The sequence below is a fragment of the Petaurus breviceps genome, unplaced genomic scaffold, assembly GCF_028583685.1.
Source record: "Petaurus breviceps papuanus isolate PSGF00001 unplaced genomic scaffold, PetGlider_PUasm1.0 37, whole genome shotgun sequence".
In the NCBI taxonomy this organism is placed as follows: Eukaryota; Metazoa; Chordata; class Mammalia; order Diprotodontia; family Petauridae; genus Petaurus; species Petaurus breviceps.
In genome coordinates, this window is record NW_027186296.1 from 51912228 (window position 1) to 51931334 (window position 19107).

At 37.4% G+C, this 19107-nt stretch overlaps 1 protein-coding gene across 1 annotated transcript in view; it reads left to right on the forward strand.

The window, feature by feature from the left end:
- Positions 1-19107, forward strand: part of TTC23 (tetratricopeptide repeat domain 23) — a 119821-nt gene that overhangs the window by 78653 nt on the left and 22061 nt on the right. Inside the window, 1 exon segment of the mRNA XM_069097390.1 lies at positions 3642-3747. Coding sequence (XP_068953491.1) covers positions 3642-3747 — 106 coding nt within the window.

Sequence of the window (19107 nt, forward strand, 5' to 3'; positions counted from 1 at the left end):
ATGATAGCCCAGTGTATTAGCAATGCCATATTCACAATGCCTATGGAGATTACAGATATGCTGATATAATTATCCATCACAAAATACATCATGCTTGCCATATGGGGGAATAAACTAGAAAATTTATTAAGATACCAAAAAACTGAGTCCCAAAACCAGAAAGTGAAAGCCATCAGAGTAGTTATGACATTGGCACAGGTAGATAAAGTAGAAAGCACCCACATTTTCAAGCCTTTAAAACAGAACAGGCTACCTCAGGCAAAGGTCCTCCTCTCCCCACTCACAGCAACCACCCAGCGTCCGGGAAGTGCGCTCCCAGCAGCTCTGGCCCCTGGCAGTCCTCAGCAGGAGTCCTTAGCAGAAATTCTGGCTGACTCAAAAAGGGCTTTGCGCTGCTGCTGCCTCTGCTGCTGCTGCCGCTGTCACCACCACCGCCAGCCACCGCAGGAACTCTAGTTTGGCTTCCGCTTCCTCTTGCTCCGCCCCTTCCTGCTACGTCAGCAAGTCCAATGGGGCATGGAAGATCTTTAAATCCCATAACCCTTACACCCAGACACAAATACATCTAACATGCAATAATTTTGCATTATCTAGATGCAAAATAAAGGGCTCTGAGTCTGAATGGAGAAAGTTGTTACCTGAGTCGTAAATAACAAAAGACTTCATGGATGAGACAACATTTGAACTGAGCTTGCAAGGATAGGGTAGGAATGGAGAAGGTTAAAAGGAGAAATTCATTCTAAGCATATGGAATAGGCTGAGCAAAAACAAGGAGGCAGGAGAGGAAGCATGTATTCAAGTGCTATCCAAAATTTCATTTGGTCAGAGTATGGACAGAGTGTGTGTGAGATAAAACTGGAAGTGTTAACACTGCATTGTGGAGGTTCTTGTACACCAGGCAAAGGAGTTCATGTCTTACTTGGTAGGCAAGAGGATTTTTCTGCAGATTTTGTGCACTGAAGATTTTTAAATCCCTAGATAGATCTAAATATACCAGTCTTTACCTTGTGCTACAAGAATGACAGCTGTTAACTCAAACGAAAATCTTTTATGAAGACATTCTGAGGAGAAAAATCACAACGCAAATATAACTCACTTAATTTACTTAAAATTTTCATTCTCTTTTAAAGAAGTTTTTATTTTCCCCAAATGACAAGCAAGTTGTCATTTGACACTTTGTATCCAAGTTTATTTTGACCCTTGAAAGTTTAGTATCAATCATGAATTTCAGAAGTCTTTTCTGAAGACTTGCCTTTTAAGGTCAAGGCCCATAACTAATTTGGGGGTCCTTGAAGTTATCAATTTAATTCACACTCTATTGTCTAAAATAATAAAGGGATCTAGATGTATCTGTCTTATTTTTCTGTCATACCACCAGGTTATGAGAGCCTATTGTGTATAACATATTATGTAAAATCTACTATTAGCATTCGTGGGAGAGATGTTAAAAAGAGTACTTCCAAGTGGCAGTTTGATGGTAGATTTGGAGTCAGGAAAACCGATGTTCACATTCCTCATTAGATACTTACTATCCTGGTGATCTTGGAGAAGTCACTTAATGCCTCTTTACTTAAGTGAGGATGTAAAATAGGGATAATAATAGCAACTTATTTTCCAGTGTTATGATGATCATGTATGTACATGTGTGTATATATATGCATATATTTAGTATTTTGCAAACATTAAAGCATTATATAAATATTAGCAATTACTATTAAAGGCATTCTTAATTTTAGAGGTGTTTTAAGCTCATTTACAAGCTATTAATTCTGACTGTATTCCTGACAATCTGGGATAGTTGGCTCGGCCGAGCATAACACAGTGGTTATGCCAGCAATGTGGTAGAGTTGATGGATTCTTGAACCAGTCAACTAAAACGAGAAAATACTGGTGAAGGAAAGACTGGATTTGGAGTTAGAAGACCTAGATTTAAATTCCAGCTCTTTTGCATTCTGCTTATGGATTCTTGGACAAATCACATAAATTCTCTAGGTTTCAGATTCCTTACCTATTAAATGAGAAGATTGGATTAGATGATCTCTAAAATACCTTCCAGCTCTAAATGCTAAAACCCTATGTTCTGAGTCCATAAACTGCTTCCTTACCCTGTTCATTGTCATTGCTCATCATTCATTTTCTTTTTTTTTTTTTTGCCTTTTTTTTTTTGGAGGGCAATTGGGCTTAAGTAACTTGCCCAAAGTTACACAGCTAGTTTTTTGTTGTTGTTTTGTGTGTGTGTGTGTGTGTGTGTTGTGTCTGAGGCCAGAACTGAACTCTGGTCCTCCTGACTCCAGGGCCAGCACTTTACTCACTGTGCCACCTAGCTGCCCTCATCCTTCATTTTCAAAGAAGATCAGTGACATCACTGATGATGTCTTGACTTGCATCGATCTCAAAAATGCATGCTCTTGGTGATAATGGGGTTAGTCTTCATTCATAATTCAATAACAGTTTGAGGGGGACCAGGATTGTGATATCACTAGAATAAGCTGGAAACTTCCAGCAAAAAAACTACCTCAACTAATGTAAATTTGCCCCTGCTCTGTAGCTTTAGAGCCTTAGATAGTTGTCTAGGGTACTGAGAGATTAAGTGATTTGCCTACCTCCATGTACCTGATATGTTCCAGATGCAGAACTTGAATCCTTAGTCTTCCTGACTCAGAAGCCTGCTCTTTGTACCTGTGGTTTTTATTTTTTAACCACTTCTTATATATAAAAATCACCATTCACCATGCCTCTGCTCACCTTAGTTACTTAATTTGGAATAGCCCTCCTCTTTTTCATTACCTTTCTACCCAGATGAGCTAGTGCTGGTTTCCTTTTCCTTGAAGCCTTCCAATACTACACTAGCCACAGTGATTTCCCATCCCTCTGAATTTATTCCAGTAACTTTATTAATTTCATTGATCACTTACTCAGTAGACAATTAATCATTTGCTCCTGTGACTTCTCTTATATTTTTACCTTGAATTGTTTTCAACTCTAGCCTTATCACATATAATTTTGCTTTCTTTTCCTACTACATTGTAAGTTCTTTGAGGACAAAAACTAAGACACAATGTGTCAGTGGATAGAGTGTTGGATTCAAAGTCAGAAAGACCTGGTTTTTAATCCTGCCTCAGACATTAATTGACTATGTGATGATCAGCAAGTCTCTTAAGGTCTCTAAGCCTTGTTTTGCTCACTCATAAAATGGGGATATCAAGTTCAAATTAGATAATGTATATAAAATTCTTGGAAAACTTCAATGCAAGTTTATTATTATCATTATTATTTTGTCTTTGTATCACCAAAGAACCAGCCACAGGGTACTACATGCACTAGGTCTTCATAATAAAGAAGCGTTTTGGTAAGTGTGGTATAGAGGGAAAGAATGTTATATTTGGACTCAGGAAAGATTTGGGTTCAAATATCAACTCTGCCACTTAAAAGATAAGATATTAGTCAATTTCTTAACTACTTTGAACCTGTTTCCTTATCTGTAAAATAACAAAGTTGGTCTAGGAGAGCTCTAAGTTCCTTTTAGTTCTAAATGTATGATCTTAAGATTCTTGGCTTTATGCTTATCTCTGCAAAGAATGTCATATCTTTTAAAAGTTATGTCATATAAACATAACTGTTCCCTCTGTTCATGGTAACAGGCACATCACATCACCCAGAATCAAAATCCTTCTGCAGAAGAAGAAGCAGACTCAGCACTCTTAATTGCCCATGCTGCCATTGCCTCTTCAAGACCTGAGCACAATGGTGAGAGAGATCATGAAAAATGTAAAGGGCACATGCATGCTGCCCATACCCCCTACACATATCTCATATCTATGATGCAGTTTCCAAAGTTGATCTTTAAATGAATTGAACAGAAGGCAAAACTTAACTGTAGTCAGATTTCTATGAGTCTTCTTATTGGTTGGTTTAGTATTCTGGCAATGACATTCTGTTCTTTATCTGGGCACACTGAAAGCCTTTGATTTATATCCCCATGTATTCTCCCTCCGATTCTTTTCCTTTTAAGTAGGAGTTAATCTTCAAGGAGAGTAAGAAAGACAGCTCTTAGAGCTTCCCAGAAGCTATGTGCTCAGTGTTGAACTTAAGAGGAATTTGCTTTACTTGCTAAAGGGATCTATTTTTAAAGATCATTGTGTTGTTGGCACAGCTGCAATTGACCCAGTGGATAGACTCCTTGCCTGCTGAAATCCTGGCCTCAAAATTCCCCAAAGAATTGAGCTTTCAGTCATGATACAGCATCACAGTTCCAAGATATCCAGGGGGAAAAAGCTTCCTGGTACACATTTTTTCTGACTATTACCCAATCTCATGTGTGATAAGGGTGTTGTACTTTTGGAATTCTTGGATTTGGCGATGGGAGGAAGATAATGAGCATAGAGAGTTACCCATAATGATAGTAAGGATGAATTTCAATGGCACACTTATTTGTTTGAAACTTCATATGTAGAAATAATATGAAAACATTGGGATATAATGCAGCATTTAGAGGAAAGGGGGATTAAGGTAAGAAAAATCATGAAATACCAACTAAAACATATGCATGTATGTGTGTATAAGATCTATTACATAAATTATATTATATTTTATATTATACAAATATGTTTTATATTATTTACTATTATAAAATATATAAAGAAATTGTTGTTGACTGGTTAATCACATGGGTCAGAAAACGCAAATAAGTGCCTGGGACTCTGGGGGCAGAGAGAAGGATAGGGCAATGATTAAGGTAAGGTTGGGGCAGAGATCCTTAGCAAGATTTGACTGCAGGTCCTAAAACTAGAGATAAAGGGACAGAGATAGGGAAACTAAATGACTTGTCCAGGATCACAAAGCTATTAAGTGTCTGAAGCAGGATTCAAATTTATGTTTTCTTGTCTCCAAATATATAGCCCTTTATCTACAACTCCATCCAGCTGCCAAAACAAAACTGGATATGTCACTTTTTGCAGAATTTATGTGAAGCACTATGATGCAGAAAAAGCCCTGGGTCTTATCTTGTGTCGAGTTTTTCTGTCACCATGAACTCCAGAGTTTAGACCACTGTTGGACTCACCTAACCTTCCTCAAGGAGCAGGGGCCGTTGGGTGGTAGGGTTAGGAAGACAAGAACCCACATCACTCTAAACAGGTTTACTTCTGGGCCTGCATCTAATATCTAGGTCACTCTAAAGTAAAAAGATTTCTTCTATTTGTTTTCTGATTCCTAAATTTCCTTTGTCAGGTAAAAATGAAAGAACAAACAAAACAACAAAACAAAATAAAATGCCTTTTATTGAACAATTAGAGATACTTCAGTGGATCTGTGATTTCATTATTTTCCCTGCAGTGGTGAAAACAGAAATCCATCCATGCCTTCTCATCCTGTGTGATTCTTTTTCCTAGAATCATAGAGAGCTGGAAAGGACCTTAGACCATCTGACTCAACTCAATCATGTTACAAAGAAACTGAGGCCCATAGAGATGAAGTGGCTTTCCTGGGGTCACACAGATAGGAGAACCAGAATTCAGACCCTAGTCCTTTAACATAAGACCCAGGGATTTTTCTGTATCATAATTCTTCACATAAATCCTGCAGAAGTGATATATCCAGTCTTGTTTTGGCAGCTCGGTGGAGTTTTGTATAAAGAGTCCTACTTAGAGTCAAGAAAACCTAAATTTGAATCCTGTCTCAAATACTTAATAGCTTTGTGATTCTAGACAAGTCATTTAACCTCCATCTGCATTAATTTCATCATCTGAAATTGGGACAATAATAGCACCTACTTCCCAGGGTTGTTGTGATAATCAAGGGAGATAACATACATAAAGCATCTTATAATCCTTAAAGCATTGTATTAATGTTAGCTATTAGAGGCTTATCTCTAAGTTATTAATATTCTCAACTCCTTACCTCCCGTTTATACTATACATATTGTATAAGTAAATCATTGTTTGCATGTCGTCTTACCCATTAGAATATAAGCTTCTTGAGAGGAGGGGGCATGTTTTTACTTTCTTTATATCGATTAATTAATCAATAGATTCATGGTTACCAATGCAGCACTGGCTGTCCATCGGGTATCACTCACTCTCATTAAATTAATGAATATCACCTCCTTTTCCAGCCTTTATATGTCCTTGGTCTATATCTTTCTTGTCACTTCCACATATTGATCATCACTAGTTAGTGGACTGTAACCTGTTTGTCCTTATCATACATGTTTCTTTGGTATCATCAAGCAGCACACTAAGTGTCCTGGGTCTGAAATTAGAGGGTTTTGGTTTGAATCTTGGTTCTTACACTAGATACTTGTATATTACCTTGGTTAAGTCAATGAACCTCATTGTTTTCCTTTGAAAAATGAGGGATTTGAACAAGGTGACCTCTGAGATTCCTTCCAGCTCTAAATCTTTTACCCTGTGACATTCAGTTCTTCTGATAGATGTGTAAAAGAGAGCTTTTTAAATTAGCATAGGCCTAAAACCTAAAAGAAATAAGACCTTTTGGACAAGTAGAAATGTAATCAAAAAAATTAAAAGGAACTATATTACCTATAGGCTATATCTGATGCTCCTGAATATATGGGAAGGGCTGTTGAAAATTTGATATGCTGGTAAACTTTTTTCAAGCCTAGATTTCATAAGATCAACCTCTAAGATACAATGGATAGAGTCCTGGGCCTGGAGTCAGAAAGACCTGAGTTCAAATTTGACCTTAGACACTTAGTAGCTGTGTAATCCTGGGCAAGTCACTTACCTTCTGTTTGCTTCAGTTTCCTCAACTGCAAAAAGAGGATAATAATAGCACCTACCACCTACCTTGTAGGGTTGTGAGGCTCAACTGAGATAAGATTTGTAAAAAAGCACATAGTACAGTGCCTGGCATATGGTAGGTCCCTAATAAATGCTTATTCTCTTTCCTTCCCTTTCTTCCTATGAAAGCATATGAAGTGAGCTGTAAATATAATCTGGTTAGATATAGTTAGCTTCCTTCCTATACATGTCAATCTAAGAATTCTGTCAGCCAAAAAAGTCCTTGACATGTCCAGATTGAAGGAGGTGACAATTCCACTGTATCTGCCCTAATCAGACAACATCAGGAGCACTGTGTTCACTTATTATAACTTCCTGTAGGTTTTAGCAGGGGAAATGGTATTTGTTGAGTTTAGAACTTTTTTTCCTACCCAGAAATTAAAGTGAAAACTTTTTTTTTTGAATGAGGGTAGGTGGCAAGAGGTCCACACTTATGTTTTCATTGGTATAAAAAAACTCCCCATAAGCAATCTAATCTCCATCAATACAGATCAGCAACTGTTCTTTAGCTTAAGAATTCTTAGAGAGTTGCCTAGTGCAACTGAAGGTCAAAGTGACTTGTCTGGGTCATGCAGCTAGTATGTTTCAGAAACAGGATTTGAACCAAGATCATCTTGACTCTGAGAACAGCCCTCTATCTACTACATGAAGCTGTCTCTCTAAGGTTGGCTCATAAGGAGAAAAAAGTCGCCTAAGAAAATCCCCAAATCTGCAATAGCATTTTAAAAATCTTTTCTCTTTGGCTTAAGGTATTTTTTTGGGTTCCATCCAAAGATCTCCTGCCAATCCTCCCTGGAGTAAAGGAGACTAATCTTCTGAGTCCTGAGAAAATTTACATTGAAGTATTACATGAGTTTCCCCCTTTGCCAATATAATTTCTTTTGATTTGTCTTCTCAAAGGAAAAATGTGTTCTACCAGGTCACTAAATTGTTAAAAAGAATTTTTTAATGAGATAATCTTTCATTTCAAATTTTCAATGAACACTGTTGCCCCATCCCTGTTAAATGTCCTTTGTAAGAACAATATTTGCCCCAAGCCCTAAAATACCAGTATTTAAGACTTTGAGCTCAATCCAGTTCCTTTTTTTACTCTTAGTCTTACCCTTCATTCCTTATGCAGGCAAAACTGCTGTAAGATTTTGATTGTATAAGCATTTAGTATAAGGTCCAATTCTGGCTTTCAGTGTGATACTAACCTGACGCTGGCTGGCTTCCCAGAGAAATCCTTGTCAAACTTTGTATTAACATATCTCACCAACACTGTCAAGGATTCAAGACATTTGCCTTATGTTTATAACTTTCCTCACAAAGGATATTAAAATAAAATAGTTTTGAGGCCAAGTACATTTCAATATAAACCTTCTGAAGGCCAAACAACACCACTCACAGTCAGCCTTGTTTGGAAGTATTTCCTCTTACTGCAAACTGCATTCTTTCCAAGCTAAGAGTTTTAGAGCACTTTATAATATATTGCTAGCCAGCATGACAAACTTCCAGCCTTCTATGCAAACCCTTTAGAAGGGTTAGGTTTTTTGGTAGCCATTGCATGTTTCTGGCTCATATTGAGTTCAAGATAGATTAAAAGCTCCAGGGTTTTTTTGTATATGTGTTTGTTTTTCCATATGCATTTCTGTCAAGCCAAGTCTCCCATGCTATTTTATGGTGTTTATCCCTTTAAATATTTTTTATTTTGTTTTTTATATTCTTAGTGCATAGCACATAATAAATGCTTGTTGAACTGAATTTCTGCCCATCTTTCCAGCCTATTAAAATAATAGAATTTTATGCTTGTAGAGATATAAGAGATCTTTCTTGAATACCAGCTAGTCCAACAACCTCATTTTGTAAATATGCATCTAGTTATTGTGAGTTCTGTTACCCTCCAACTAGAATCTATAATTACAAGATCATAGATCATATGTTTAGAATTGGAGTGAACTCTAGAGGTGATGTAAGACACACTCCCTTTATTTTACAGATCAGGAAACTGAGACCCAGAGAGGTAAGGTGAGTTGTCCAAGGTCACACAAGTAATTAAGTAGAAGAGCTGTGATTTAAATTCAGGTTCTCTGACTCCAAATCCAGTGCTTTTTTCACAACACCATGCAGCCTCTTCATTGTATTAATTATTCCTTTTAGCTCTTCCTGTCATCTGAGAATTGGATAAGTCAAGTTGCTATGTATTCATGCAAGTCATTAATAGAGGGGAGGCTAGGTACCGCAGTGAATAGAGTACTGGCCCTGGGATCAGGAGGACAAGTCATTGATAGAAATATTGAACAGCACAGGTCCAGGGTCAGAGCTAAGAAAAATAGCTTCTTCCAAGTTGACATTAATCAATTCTTTCTTGCTTAGATGTTGCCTAGAAAATTGATTCAGAGTCACTTCCACGTAAGCTAGACAGCTAGGTGATGCAGTGGCTAGATGACTGGGCCTAGAGTCAGAAAGACCTGCATTCAAATATGGCCTTAGACACATACTAGCTGTGTGATCCCGAATAAGTCACTTAACCTCTGCTTACTTCTGTTTCCTCATCTGTAAAATGGAGATAACAAAGCATCTACCTCCCAAAGTTGTTGTGAAGATCAAATGAGATAATAATATTAAAGCATTTAGCAGAGTACTTGGCATATAGAAGTGCTATATAAATGTCAGTTAATACTGTTATTGTTGTTTGTTTAAAAGCTAATTGTACCCTGAAATATTTGAGCACCTTACCTGTAAAGTAAATGCTACCTTCATTTTATTATATTTTTTGCTTTTTTGGAGGGGCAATTGGGGTTAAGTGACTTTCCCATGGTCACACAGCTAGTAAGTAAGTTAAGTTTCTGAGGTCGGATTTTAATTCAGGTCCTCCTTACTCCAGAGCCAGTGCTCAATTCACTGCACCACCTAGCCACCCCACTACCTTCATTTTAGAGAAAAGGTTATGCTTATAATCACCTAAACCTCCACTCCCCAGATATTAAAAATATTTTTGTCCATGTTTCATTTCATATTAGAAAATGTGATACGTGAACTCAAGAAGCTAGGCATACAAAACATAGATGCAGGAAATGGAAATAGTTATAAAGTGGTATATCAAGGGATAAGAAACAACTTTGTGTAAACTGAAGAAATGAATGATCAGGGAAAGCTTATAAAGTAAGAAGGAATCAAAGTGGTGTGGCATTACTCTAAGAAAGTTTTCTAAAGGAACTAAGTCCTGAATAAAAATGTAAAGGGTTGATAAATATTGATTGGTGAAGAGGAGCAAAAAGCTTTTAGTTTTATTTCTTATATTGCAAATACCATAAAAATTGATCAACATTGTTAATTAGAAGACCTGTTTCTACCTTAGTAGAGTGGCCTTTTTGTTTGTTTCCTGTTCTGATTGATTAGAGCAAAATTCACTTATCTAAGCTTCTGTTCTATGGGAGAATGCTGTGAAAGACAGTGGGAAAACTACAAAAATTAAATGAGATCTCTTGCCTGCTTTCTTGGAATCTGTAGTTGTTTCCAGATCTACAGTTCACTTGTTTTATATTTTATAAAGAGGTAGCATTTTTTTTTAATTTTTGGTCTTTGTTAATTTGTTTGTTTACTTTTAGTTTACAAGATTCAGTTCCACAATTCCTTGAATTTCAAATTTTCTCCTCCTCCCTCCCCCCCACCATGGTGGCATACAATCCAGTACAGGATCTGCAAATAGTTTCACATTAGACATTAGTCAGGTTATAAAGAAGGATTGTAAAGGATGGAATAAACAATGGGAAAGAGGAAACAAAACCAAACAAGAAAAAGACAGAGAGCAGGTAGTTTGCTTCAATCTGCATTCAAACTCTGTTCTTTCTAGTTCTTTCTCTGAATGTAGACATCTCTCTCCATCATGAGTCTTTTGGAGTTGACTTATAACCCTGCATTGCTGAGAAGAGTCCAGTCTATCAAAGCTGGCCGTCACACATACGTTGAATCTGTCATTGTGTACAAATTTCTCCTAGTTCTGCTCTTCTCACTCAGAATCAGTTTGTATAAGCCTCTCCAGGTAAATATGAAGTCCATCTGCTCCTCATTTCTTATAGCACAATAGTATTCCATTACATTCATAAACCACAACTTGTTTAACCCCCAACTGATGGGCATCCCCTTAATTTCCAATTCTTTGCCACCACAAAAAGAGCTGCTATAAATATTTTTGTACATACGGGTCTTCCTCCCACTTCTATGATCTCTTTGGGATACAACCATAGAAATGGTATTGCTGGGTCAAAGGGTATGAAATTACTTATAGACCTTTGGGCATAGTTCCAGATTGCTCTCCAGAATAGTTGAATGAGTTCACAACTCCACCAACAATGCATTAGTGTTCCAATAAAAGGTAGAATTTTTGCCCATTCCCAGTTCTGGTTTTACAAACTCTATGTGAGGTTGCTACCCACAACCCTCTCAGAGTTGGAAAAGACTACAGAGGCCATCGTGGTCCCAACCAATACCTAAGCAAACATTCTATCACTTCCCTCAGCTTGAGGCCCTCCAGAATGAGGACTTCACTATGTCCCAAGGCAGCCAATTACATTTTTGGACATTTTTAGTTTTTTGGAAGGTTTCCCTTATATTGAACTGGAATCTGCTTCTCTACAACTATCTGAGTAGCCCTCTGTGAGGGATTTTTACATAATATTTAAATGAAGTACAACTTGTCAGGCTTCCTGTTGCCTGATGATTGAGTACTCTTGGGTTAATGCCATGCTAGGATATGGTTTTTTTTTCTGTCTTAAATCCCCAAGTGTTCTTAATGGTTTTTCATTTAGTATAGTGTAGAGATTACTTCTATGACAGTTACAAAAGATGATTGTCAAATTTTACATGAAGGGTTCTCTTTTAATTAAAACTATCCCCATTGTTCTAATTTTTTCCAGCCTTAGATTGCCTTAGGACAACCTCAGGAAAATGAGCACTGTGTTACTGGGATTTATTTTAATTAAAAGCCACCTGACCAGAGATCTGCCAAATTGTAATCATACCTAAATACCTTTTCAATGAAACATTCCTTTATTTTTGTCTATATATGTCCATGGATAGCCGAGTCCATTAAACTCCCTAAAGGAATTAAGTAGGTCTGAATTCTCAAATGAAATCATCCATAGGGATATTTTGAAATAGGATGGCATTGTCACCACCCTGCAAAAACTGATTCTCATGAATTGTAGCTGCTGAGGTGGACCTTTTTTTTTTAAAAAAAAAAAATCATAGAGTCTCAGTGTTGGAAGAGACCCTAGAGATCACCTAGTCCAATCTAGACCTAAGCAGTAATTTCCTGTACATAATCCCTCCTCCCCCTCCAAAGCAGTCATCTAGCCTTCACTGAAGAATTCAAGTAAAGGGGAACTCATTATCCTTTTAAGAAACCCATTCTACTTTTACACTTCTCTTTTAGAAAATATTTCTTAAATCATGCTAAAATGAGCACCGTTGCAATGTCTGCTTGTTTACTCCCACTTTTGCAGTTGAGAGCCAGTAAAATAAATCTAGTCCTTCCATATGACAGTTACTCAAATACTTGAAGACTACTATCCCTAAGTCTTATTCTCTCCATGTGAGAATCTGGGGCATAGTTTCTACTCTCATCATCATCATGGTTTCCCTATTGATGGATTTATATTCTCTAACTTATCAATGTCCTTCCTAAAATGTGTCACAACTGAACATTGTCATCCAAAATTAATCCAGTAAGGACAGAGTATAGCAGGACTACAGATTTAATTGTCCTTAAAAACAATGCTTCTGTTAATAATTGCCTGAGTTTTTTGTGAGTTTTTTTAGACTGTCACATCACACTGCTGGCTTATATTGAGCTTGTAGTCAGCTCCCAAGGTTTCTTTCACATGAGCTATTGTCTGGTTACATAACCTTCTCAAGCTTATATCTGGTATCTTGAATGTTTTAACCAAAATGTAGAATTTTACACTTATCCCTATTAAATTTAACCATGTGAATTTCAACAGTCAGTCATCTGAGTTTATCAAGATGTATTTGTATCCAGATTCAGATACTTATCAAATAAAATTTTACAAGCTATTACCAATTTCAATCTAAGATAATTGGCAATTTCAGTTGCTAGTTTAATTTAAGACATTGATAAAAATGTTTCATAGAAATGCCAAGGACCTGCTCAGAGACCTTCCATTAGACCCCTTCCTCCAGATGAACATCCATCTATTGTCAACCAGTTCTTTTAGTTTATAACCACTTTGCCCACATCTTTTCATCTCAGCCACAATAATACATGAAAAACCTGGTCATATGCCATGCTGAAAACCAGGTGCATCACGGCTAAGGTATTTCCTTTTTCTGTTAACCTAGCAACTTCATTAGAAAATTTTTGAGGTTTGTCTAGCATGACTTTTTCTTGATGAACCTATGCCAGCTCAATAAACATTGATTAAGTACCTACTGTGTGCCAGGCACTGTGCTAAGTGCTGGGGATACAAAGATGGACAAAAAATAGCACATACCCTCAAAGAGTTCACAGTCTAAGGAAGACAACATGCAAATAAATATATACAAACAAGCCATAGACAACATAAGCACTAAAATTAAGGGGAATTGGGAAAGGCTTCCTGTAGAATGTGATATTTTACCTGGGACTTGTAGGAAGCCAGGGATGAAAGGAGGTAGAGATAAGGAGGAGAGGATTCTAGGCATGGAGGACAGCCAGGGAAAATGCTTGGAGCTGAGGGATGAAGTGTCTCATGTGAGGAGCAGCAAAAAGGTCAGTGTTACTTAATCACAGAGTACAAGGTGGGGGGAGTAAGGTATAAGAAGCTTGAAAGACGGTGGGGGTTATGTTTTTGTAAGGCTTTGAATGCCAAATCAAGGATTTTGTATATGATCTTGGAGGTAATAAGGAGCCGCTGGAGTTTATTGAATAAAGAGGTTACAGTTAAATCTACACTTTAAAAAAATCAGTTTGGTGGCTAAATGAAGATTTGATTAGAGTCAGGAGAGCCTTGAAGCAGGCAGACCCCCCCCCATCAGGCTATTGCAGTAGTCCAGGCATGAGGTGATGAGGGCCTGCACTAGAGTGGTAGCAGTTTCAGAGGAGAGAAGGGGACATATTTAAGAGATGTTACAAAGGTGAAATTGTCAGGACTTGGCAATAGATTGGATATGAGACATAGTGAGGGATAAAGGGTGGTAGATGCATTGCAAGCCTGAGGGATCAGGATACTAGTGCACTCAAAGTAATAGGGAAGTTTGGAAAGGGGAATGGGGGAAGGGGGAGGAGGAATGAGTTTCTGGTTAGTTTAAGATGTCTGTAGGACATCCAGTTCAAAATAACAGATAGTTCCTCCAAAAAAAGAAGAAAAAACAATAACAAAAAGAAACAAAAAACCAAGATACCAGATAGGCAGGTGGAGATAGAAGACTAGAGGTCAGCAGAGATATTAGGCCTGGATAAGCAGGCTTGAGAAATCATCAGCAGAGAGATGATAATTAATTCCTTGGGATCTGATGACATCACTAAGTGAAGTGGTATGGAAGAATAAAAGAAAAGGGCCCCTACTATTAGAGAGAATGACCTGGATAAGGATCTAGCAAAGGAGAATGAGGAGCAGTCTGAGAGGTAGGATGAGAACTGGGAGAGAGTAGTATCCTGAAAATCTAGAGAGAAAAGTATCAAGAAGAGAGTGAATGATAGTATCAAAGGCTACAGAGAGATTAAGAACGCTGAAGATTGAGAAAAGGACATTGGATTTGGCAATTAAGAGATCATTGACAACTTTGGAGAGAACAGTTTTACTGGAATGATGAGGCCAGAAGCTGGATTATAAAGAGTTGTGAAGAAAGTTGAGAATTGAGGAATTGGAGGCACCTGTTGTAGAGGGCCTTCTCAAGAAGCTCTGCTGAAAAAAGGCAGAAGAAATATGGAATGATAATCATCATGGATAGAAGGATCAAGTGAGTGTTTTTTGTGGATGGAGGAGACATGGGCATGGGTATTAACTAAAGACCTTAGCTTGAAAAGTCCACTGTATTCTGGACCATTTTTAGTTGTGCTGATCTGTCTCTGGCCACTGGACCCAAGTGACTCCTAAGGGGAAAGTGAGGCTGGTGACCTTGCACAATCCTCCCTCACTTAAATCCAATTCATTTGCATGTTGTGGCATCACCTCCCTGATGTTATGGTCTTTTTCCAGAATGAAGGACAAAATAGCAGCAGCAACATCTTGCTGTCTGCCCTGCCCAACCTCATACGTAATCCCGCTCCTAACCTCCCTCCCCCACTGTGACCCACTTTCCACCTCTCAATTTGAGAATAGTAATCAAAGCAATGATACTATGGCATCTGGAAGGGATATGACAATCCACCGCCCATTTCATCGTGTGTGTGTGTGTGTGTGTGTGTGTGTGTGTGTGTGTGTGTGTTAAAATATAGAGAGGTGAGTAGAGTCCATGGAAGGAAGTTTTCTTTTCCTATGAGTAGCTACTGTAAGTGTTATCTTCCCTCATTAGAATTTAAGCTCTTTGATGGCAAGGAGTCTAACATCTGTACTTTTATCCTCAGTACTTATCACTGTCTGGCACCTAGGGGCTTAATAAATGCTTTTTCATTCATTCATCCATTCATCTACCTCTTCCCTTTCTAAGTTCTCATTAACTATCCTTTTAATAATGACTTTTAGAATTGCCATAAATTGAAATTGAGCTCATAGGGCCATAGTTTAAAGAACTCATTTTCTTACATAGTTGACTATTTCCAGGCCTTTTAAAAAATTTACTTTTTAATAATCACAAATAGCAGTTCTGAGTCATGGTTATAAAATCTTTACGTATTCTGGGATATAATTCACCTGAACTTCAAATCAGTTTGGTTACTTATCAACCATCTCCTGCTGGTAAGATAGAGCCATTAACCCCAAAGCCTCTATTTAAGGAGGAAGCTCAGCTCAGAACATCTCATTTCTCACCTGGTTGACCTACTTTGGGAATTCTCTAACTTTTTGACCATGCCCCAGGAAGCTCATTATTGGGAAAACCTCCTCAGGATATCCAGCAAAATCCTATCAGTGTTATCACTCTGTCAACACCCTCAGTCTCTCTGCTTGGAGGGTGGAGCCATGAACTCCCAAACTGCCATTTAATGAGGGCGCCTAGTTTACAATATCTCATTTTTCTCATTTGGGATTTCTCTGACTTTTTCACCATGTCAGATAACACCTCCCAAACTTGTTTTCCAACTTCCTTGTTGTTTTTATGTGTTGTCTTCCCCTATTAGATTGTAAGCATCTTGAGAGCAGAGACTCTCCTTTTTGTATTTGTATCTCTCCGGCTTTTGCACAGTGTGAAGGTGGCTTGATGCTCTCTTACCATGTCCTCACTTGCATATACTTTTATAGATTTATAATCTCACTTATTTGGGGCACATTTTTGTTGTTCAGTCATTTCAATTGTGTCTGACTCTTTGTGGCCCCATTTGGCATTTTCTTGGCAAAGATACTAGAGTAGTTTGCCATTTCTCCTCCAGCTCATTTTATAGATCAGGAAGCCAAGGCAAACAGGGTTAAGTGGCTTTGCCCAGGGTCACGCACCCAGTAAATGTTGAGGCTGGGTCAGGTCTTCCTTATTCCAAGCCTAGTGCTCTTTTTGCTGCCCATTTTACTCCCTAATCCATGCCTTCTCATCCTGTACAATTTCTCTTGGTTGTCTTTCCATAAATTATCTATAGTCTCCCTACTATACTCTGGATTTCTTCTCAGTTTTAAAAATGTGTTGTAGACATGAATGAGTGCAGCTTTGAGGCTCTCCCTCTGTTATCCCTCATTCCCAGTACATGCTCAACTTCATTTATGACTTTTTTGTTCTATCCTTTCCTGCATCAATATCATTCTTCTTAATAAAGAAAACAGACGAAATAAGAATTGAATAGTTTTGTCTTATTTCTTTCATTTATTTTCACCTGTCCTTTCTTTGATCTTTCTCTGACCCCCAACAAAACTAGAACCCTCCCCCAAAAAACCTTTTCATTTGACTTTAACTTCCTTTGCAAGTTTCAGTTCACTTTATTTGAAAATATCTACATGGAAAAAGGAAAGAACTACAAAGACTTTCTGTGCAGTTACTTTTCCTCAATACCTACTAGTTATAAATGTAGTTGGAATGAAAACATGGAAAGACTGCTGACACTGGGAGGCAAGTCAAGCACCTGTGCCTTGTGGATGCTAATTTCAGATTTACAGACTGATTCACTATCCTATAATTTTAAAAATGACCTAACCTTCTGCAGAGGTCCATATCAAGTTGCTGATGATTCAAGATTAGCTTTTAAAGTTGGGACTATCCTATCTTAGACACCATGTATAAGAAGTTCAAAGGTTTTTTTGACCACTCATGGCCTGCAGTGCACTTAGTTTCATGGAACAAATTCTGTCAGTCAAAGGTGGAATCCTTGTAAGTAAGCCACGCTTACCTTCCCCATGGAAAACTGTTGCTAAACATCCAAAATTGAATACACAAAAGTATGTGTAATAATTTTCTGTGGCTAAAAGATTATAGATATCAGTGTTATAAACAAACGATGATGATGATGATGATAAATCACAATTTAGTTCCCATTAGGCAAGCAATATAAGAATTATGATAGATTAAGAAACTGAGGATGAAACAGGTTAAGTGAATTTGTCCATAGTCATACAGCTAGATGGTAGTAAGAACCAAGACTCAAATCCAGGTTTTCTTAATTCTAATCCCAATGTCCCCTCTAATCTACCACACAGTTCAGAAATGATAGTTATTTAGCTTCCATAGAACAGTTGGTATTTTGTGTCAGAGAGGACAACTTGATTATATTCTGTTTTCTAGATATAAAATTGTGTTTTGTTTTAACATATATGCAGGTAGTCCAAGACTTACAAGTGCTCCACTTACCAGCGACCCATACATAAAAATTTCACAAGCCTCATTCCACCTTCCTCTCCCAATGATGAAAATATCATATTTGCTGCCACTAGGTCAAATGTGGAGATTTTAGAGAATTTGTCGTTTGGAAGTAGACAAATAAACTGTGAAAACAGGAAACTTTGGGGAGCTTTCCTCTCTTACCATCTCCTTACTTGCATATACTTTTATGGATTTATAATCTCACTTGTTTGGGGTACATTTTTGTTTTTGTCCAATCATTTCAATTGTGTCTGACTCTTTAAGACCCCATTTGGTGTCCCTGTCCAACCTATATTAATGCCCCTGCTGTCACCCTACTCAAAAAGAAATATTAAAAAAATTGAGAGATAAAAAGAGAGAACTGTCATTCATTCACATTTTAGTTTAAATTAACCTTCCTAAAAACCTAGCTAATATCACCTGTGTTGAGGGAAAGCACTTTGTAAACCTTAAAACATTATGTAAATTTTCTATTATTATTATTGTAACAATATTAATAATACAGAGATGACTTTATATTACACTTTAAGCTATGCAAAGTGTTCTGTAAATATTAGCTCATTTGATCCTCACAACCATCCTATGAGATAGGTAGTATTATGGCTGCCATTTTTCAGATGAGAAAACTGATATTCAAAGAGGTCATCATTATAACTTATTGCAGGGGTAAAGGAGGGAGGTAATTGTGGGGCATGGACTACTTTGGTAAGGTGGGTCTTTCTGAGATGCCATAGTTCAAGTTTTAGAGAAAGATGAGGGCTCAGTGTACATGGAATACTAGAGAAAACAGAACAGGAGGTGGAAGTATACCAAATACAAACCTGACCTGTTTCAAATTTTGTCCATGAGCTGACACTGTACCCAGGAAAGAGAGGATAAACTGTTTTCTAACCTGACTCTTTCACTTTTTTCTAAAATTCAAACTAGTACTTTTATATAATAGTTCAGCTACATTATAGATTAGATAAGCATTTGTGATCGGGACAGAAAATGTAAGCACGAATTATAACATTGTTTCTATGGGAAAATGTGTTCCAAGTTCCAAATTGCCAGTGTACAAAATAACTTTTGGACATAAGCCATTTTTAAGTTAAGGATGGTGGGAGGGTACTAATAGTGATGCCCAAAAAAAAAAAAGGAAGGAAAAGAAAGAGAATGTAAAAAATGTAATACACAAAGGAGAGCAGAAGGTAGTTTAGGGACACAGGCAGGACAGTGTTAGTACTATCACTTTAAATCTTGATAAACAAAACCTCCAACTAACCAGGTATTAGTTAAATACAAAATTGTGTTAGACTCCTCTGCCTTTTACATAGACATATCATACTTTTCACTAAAAATTCTTCTTCATAATGAAGACACTGAAGAACTAAAAAAGACCCTGGAT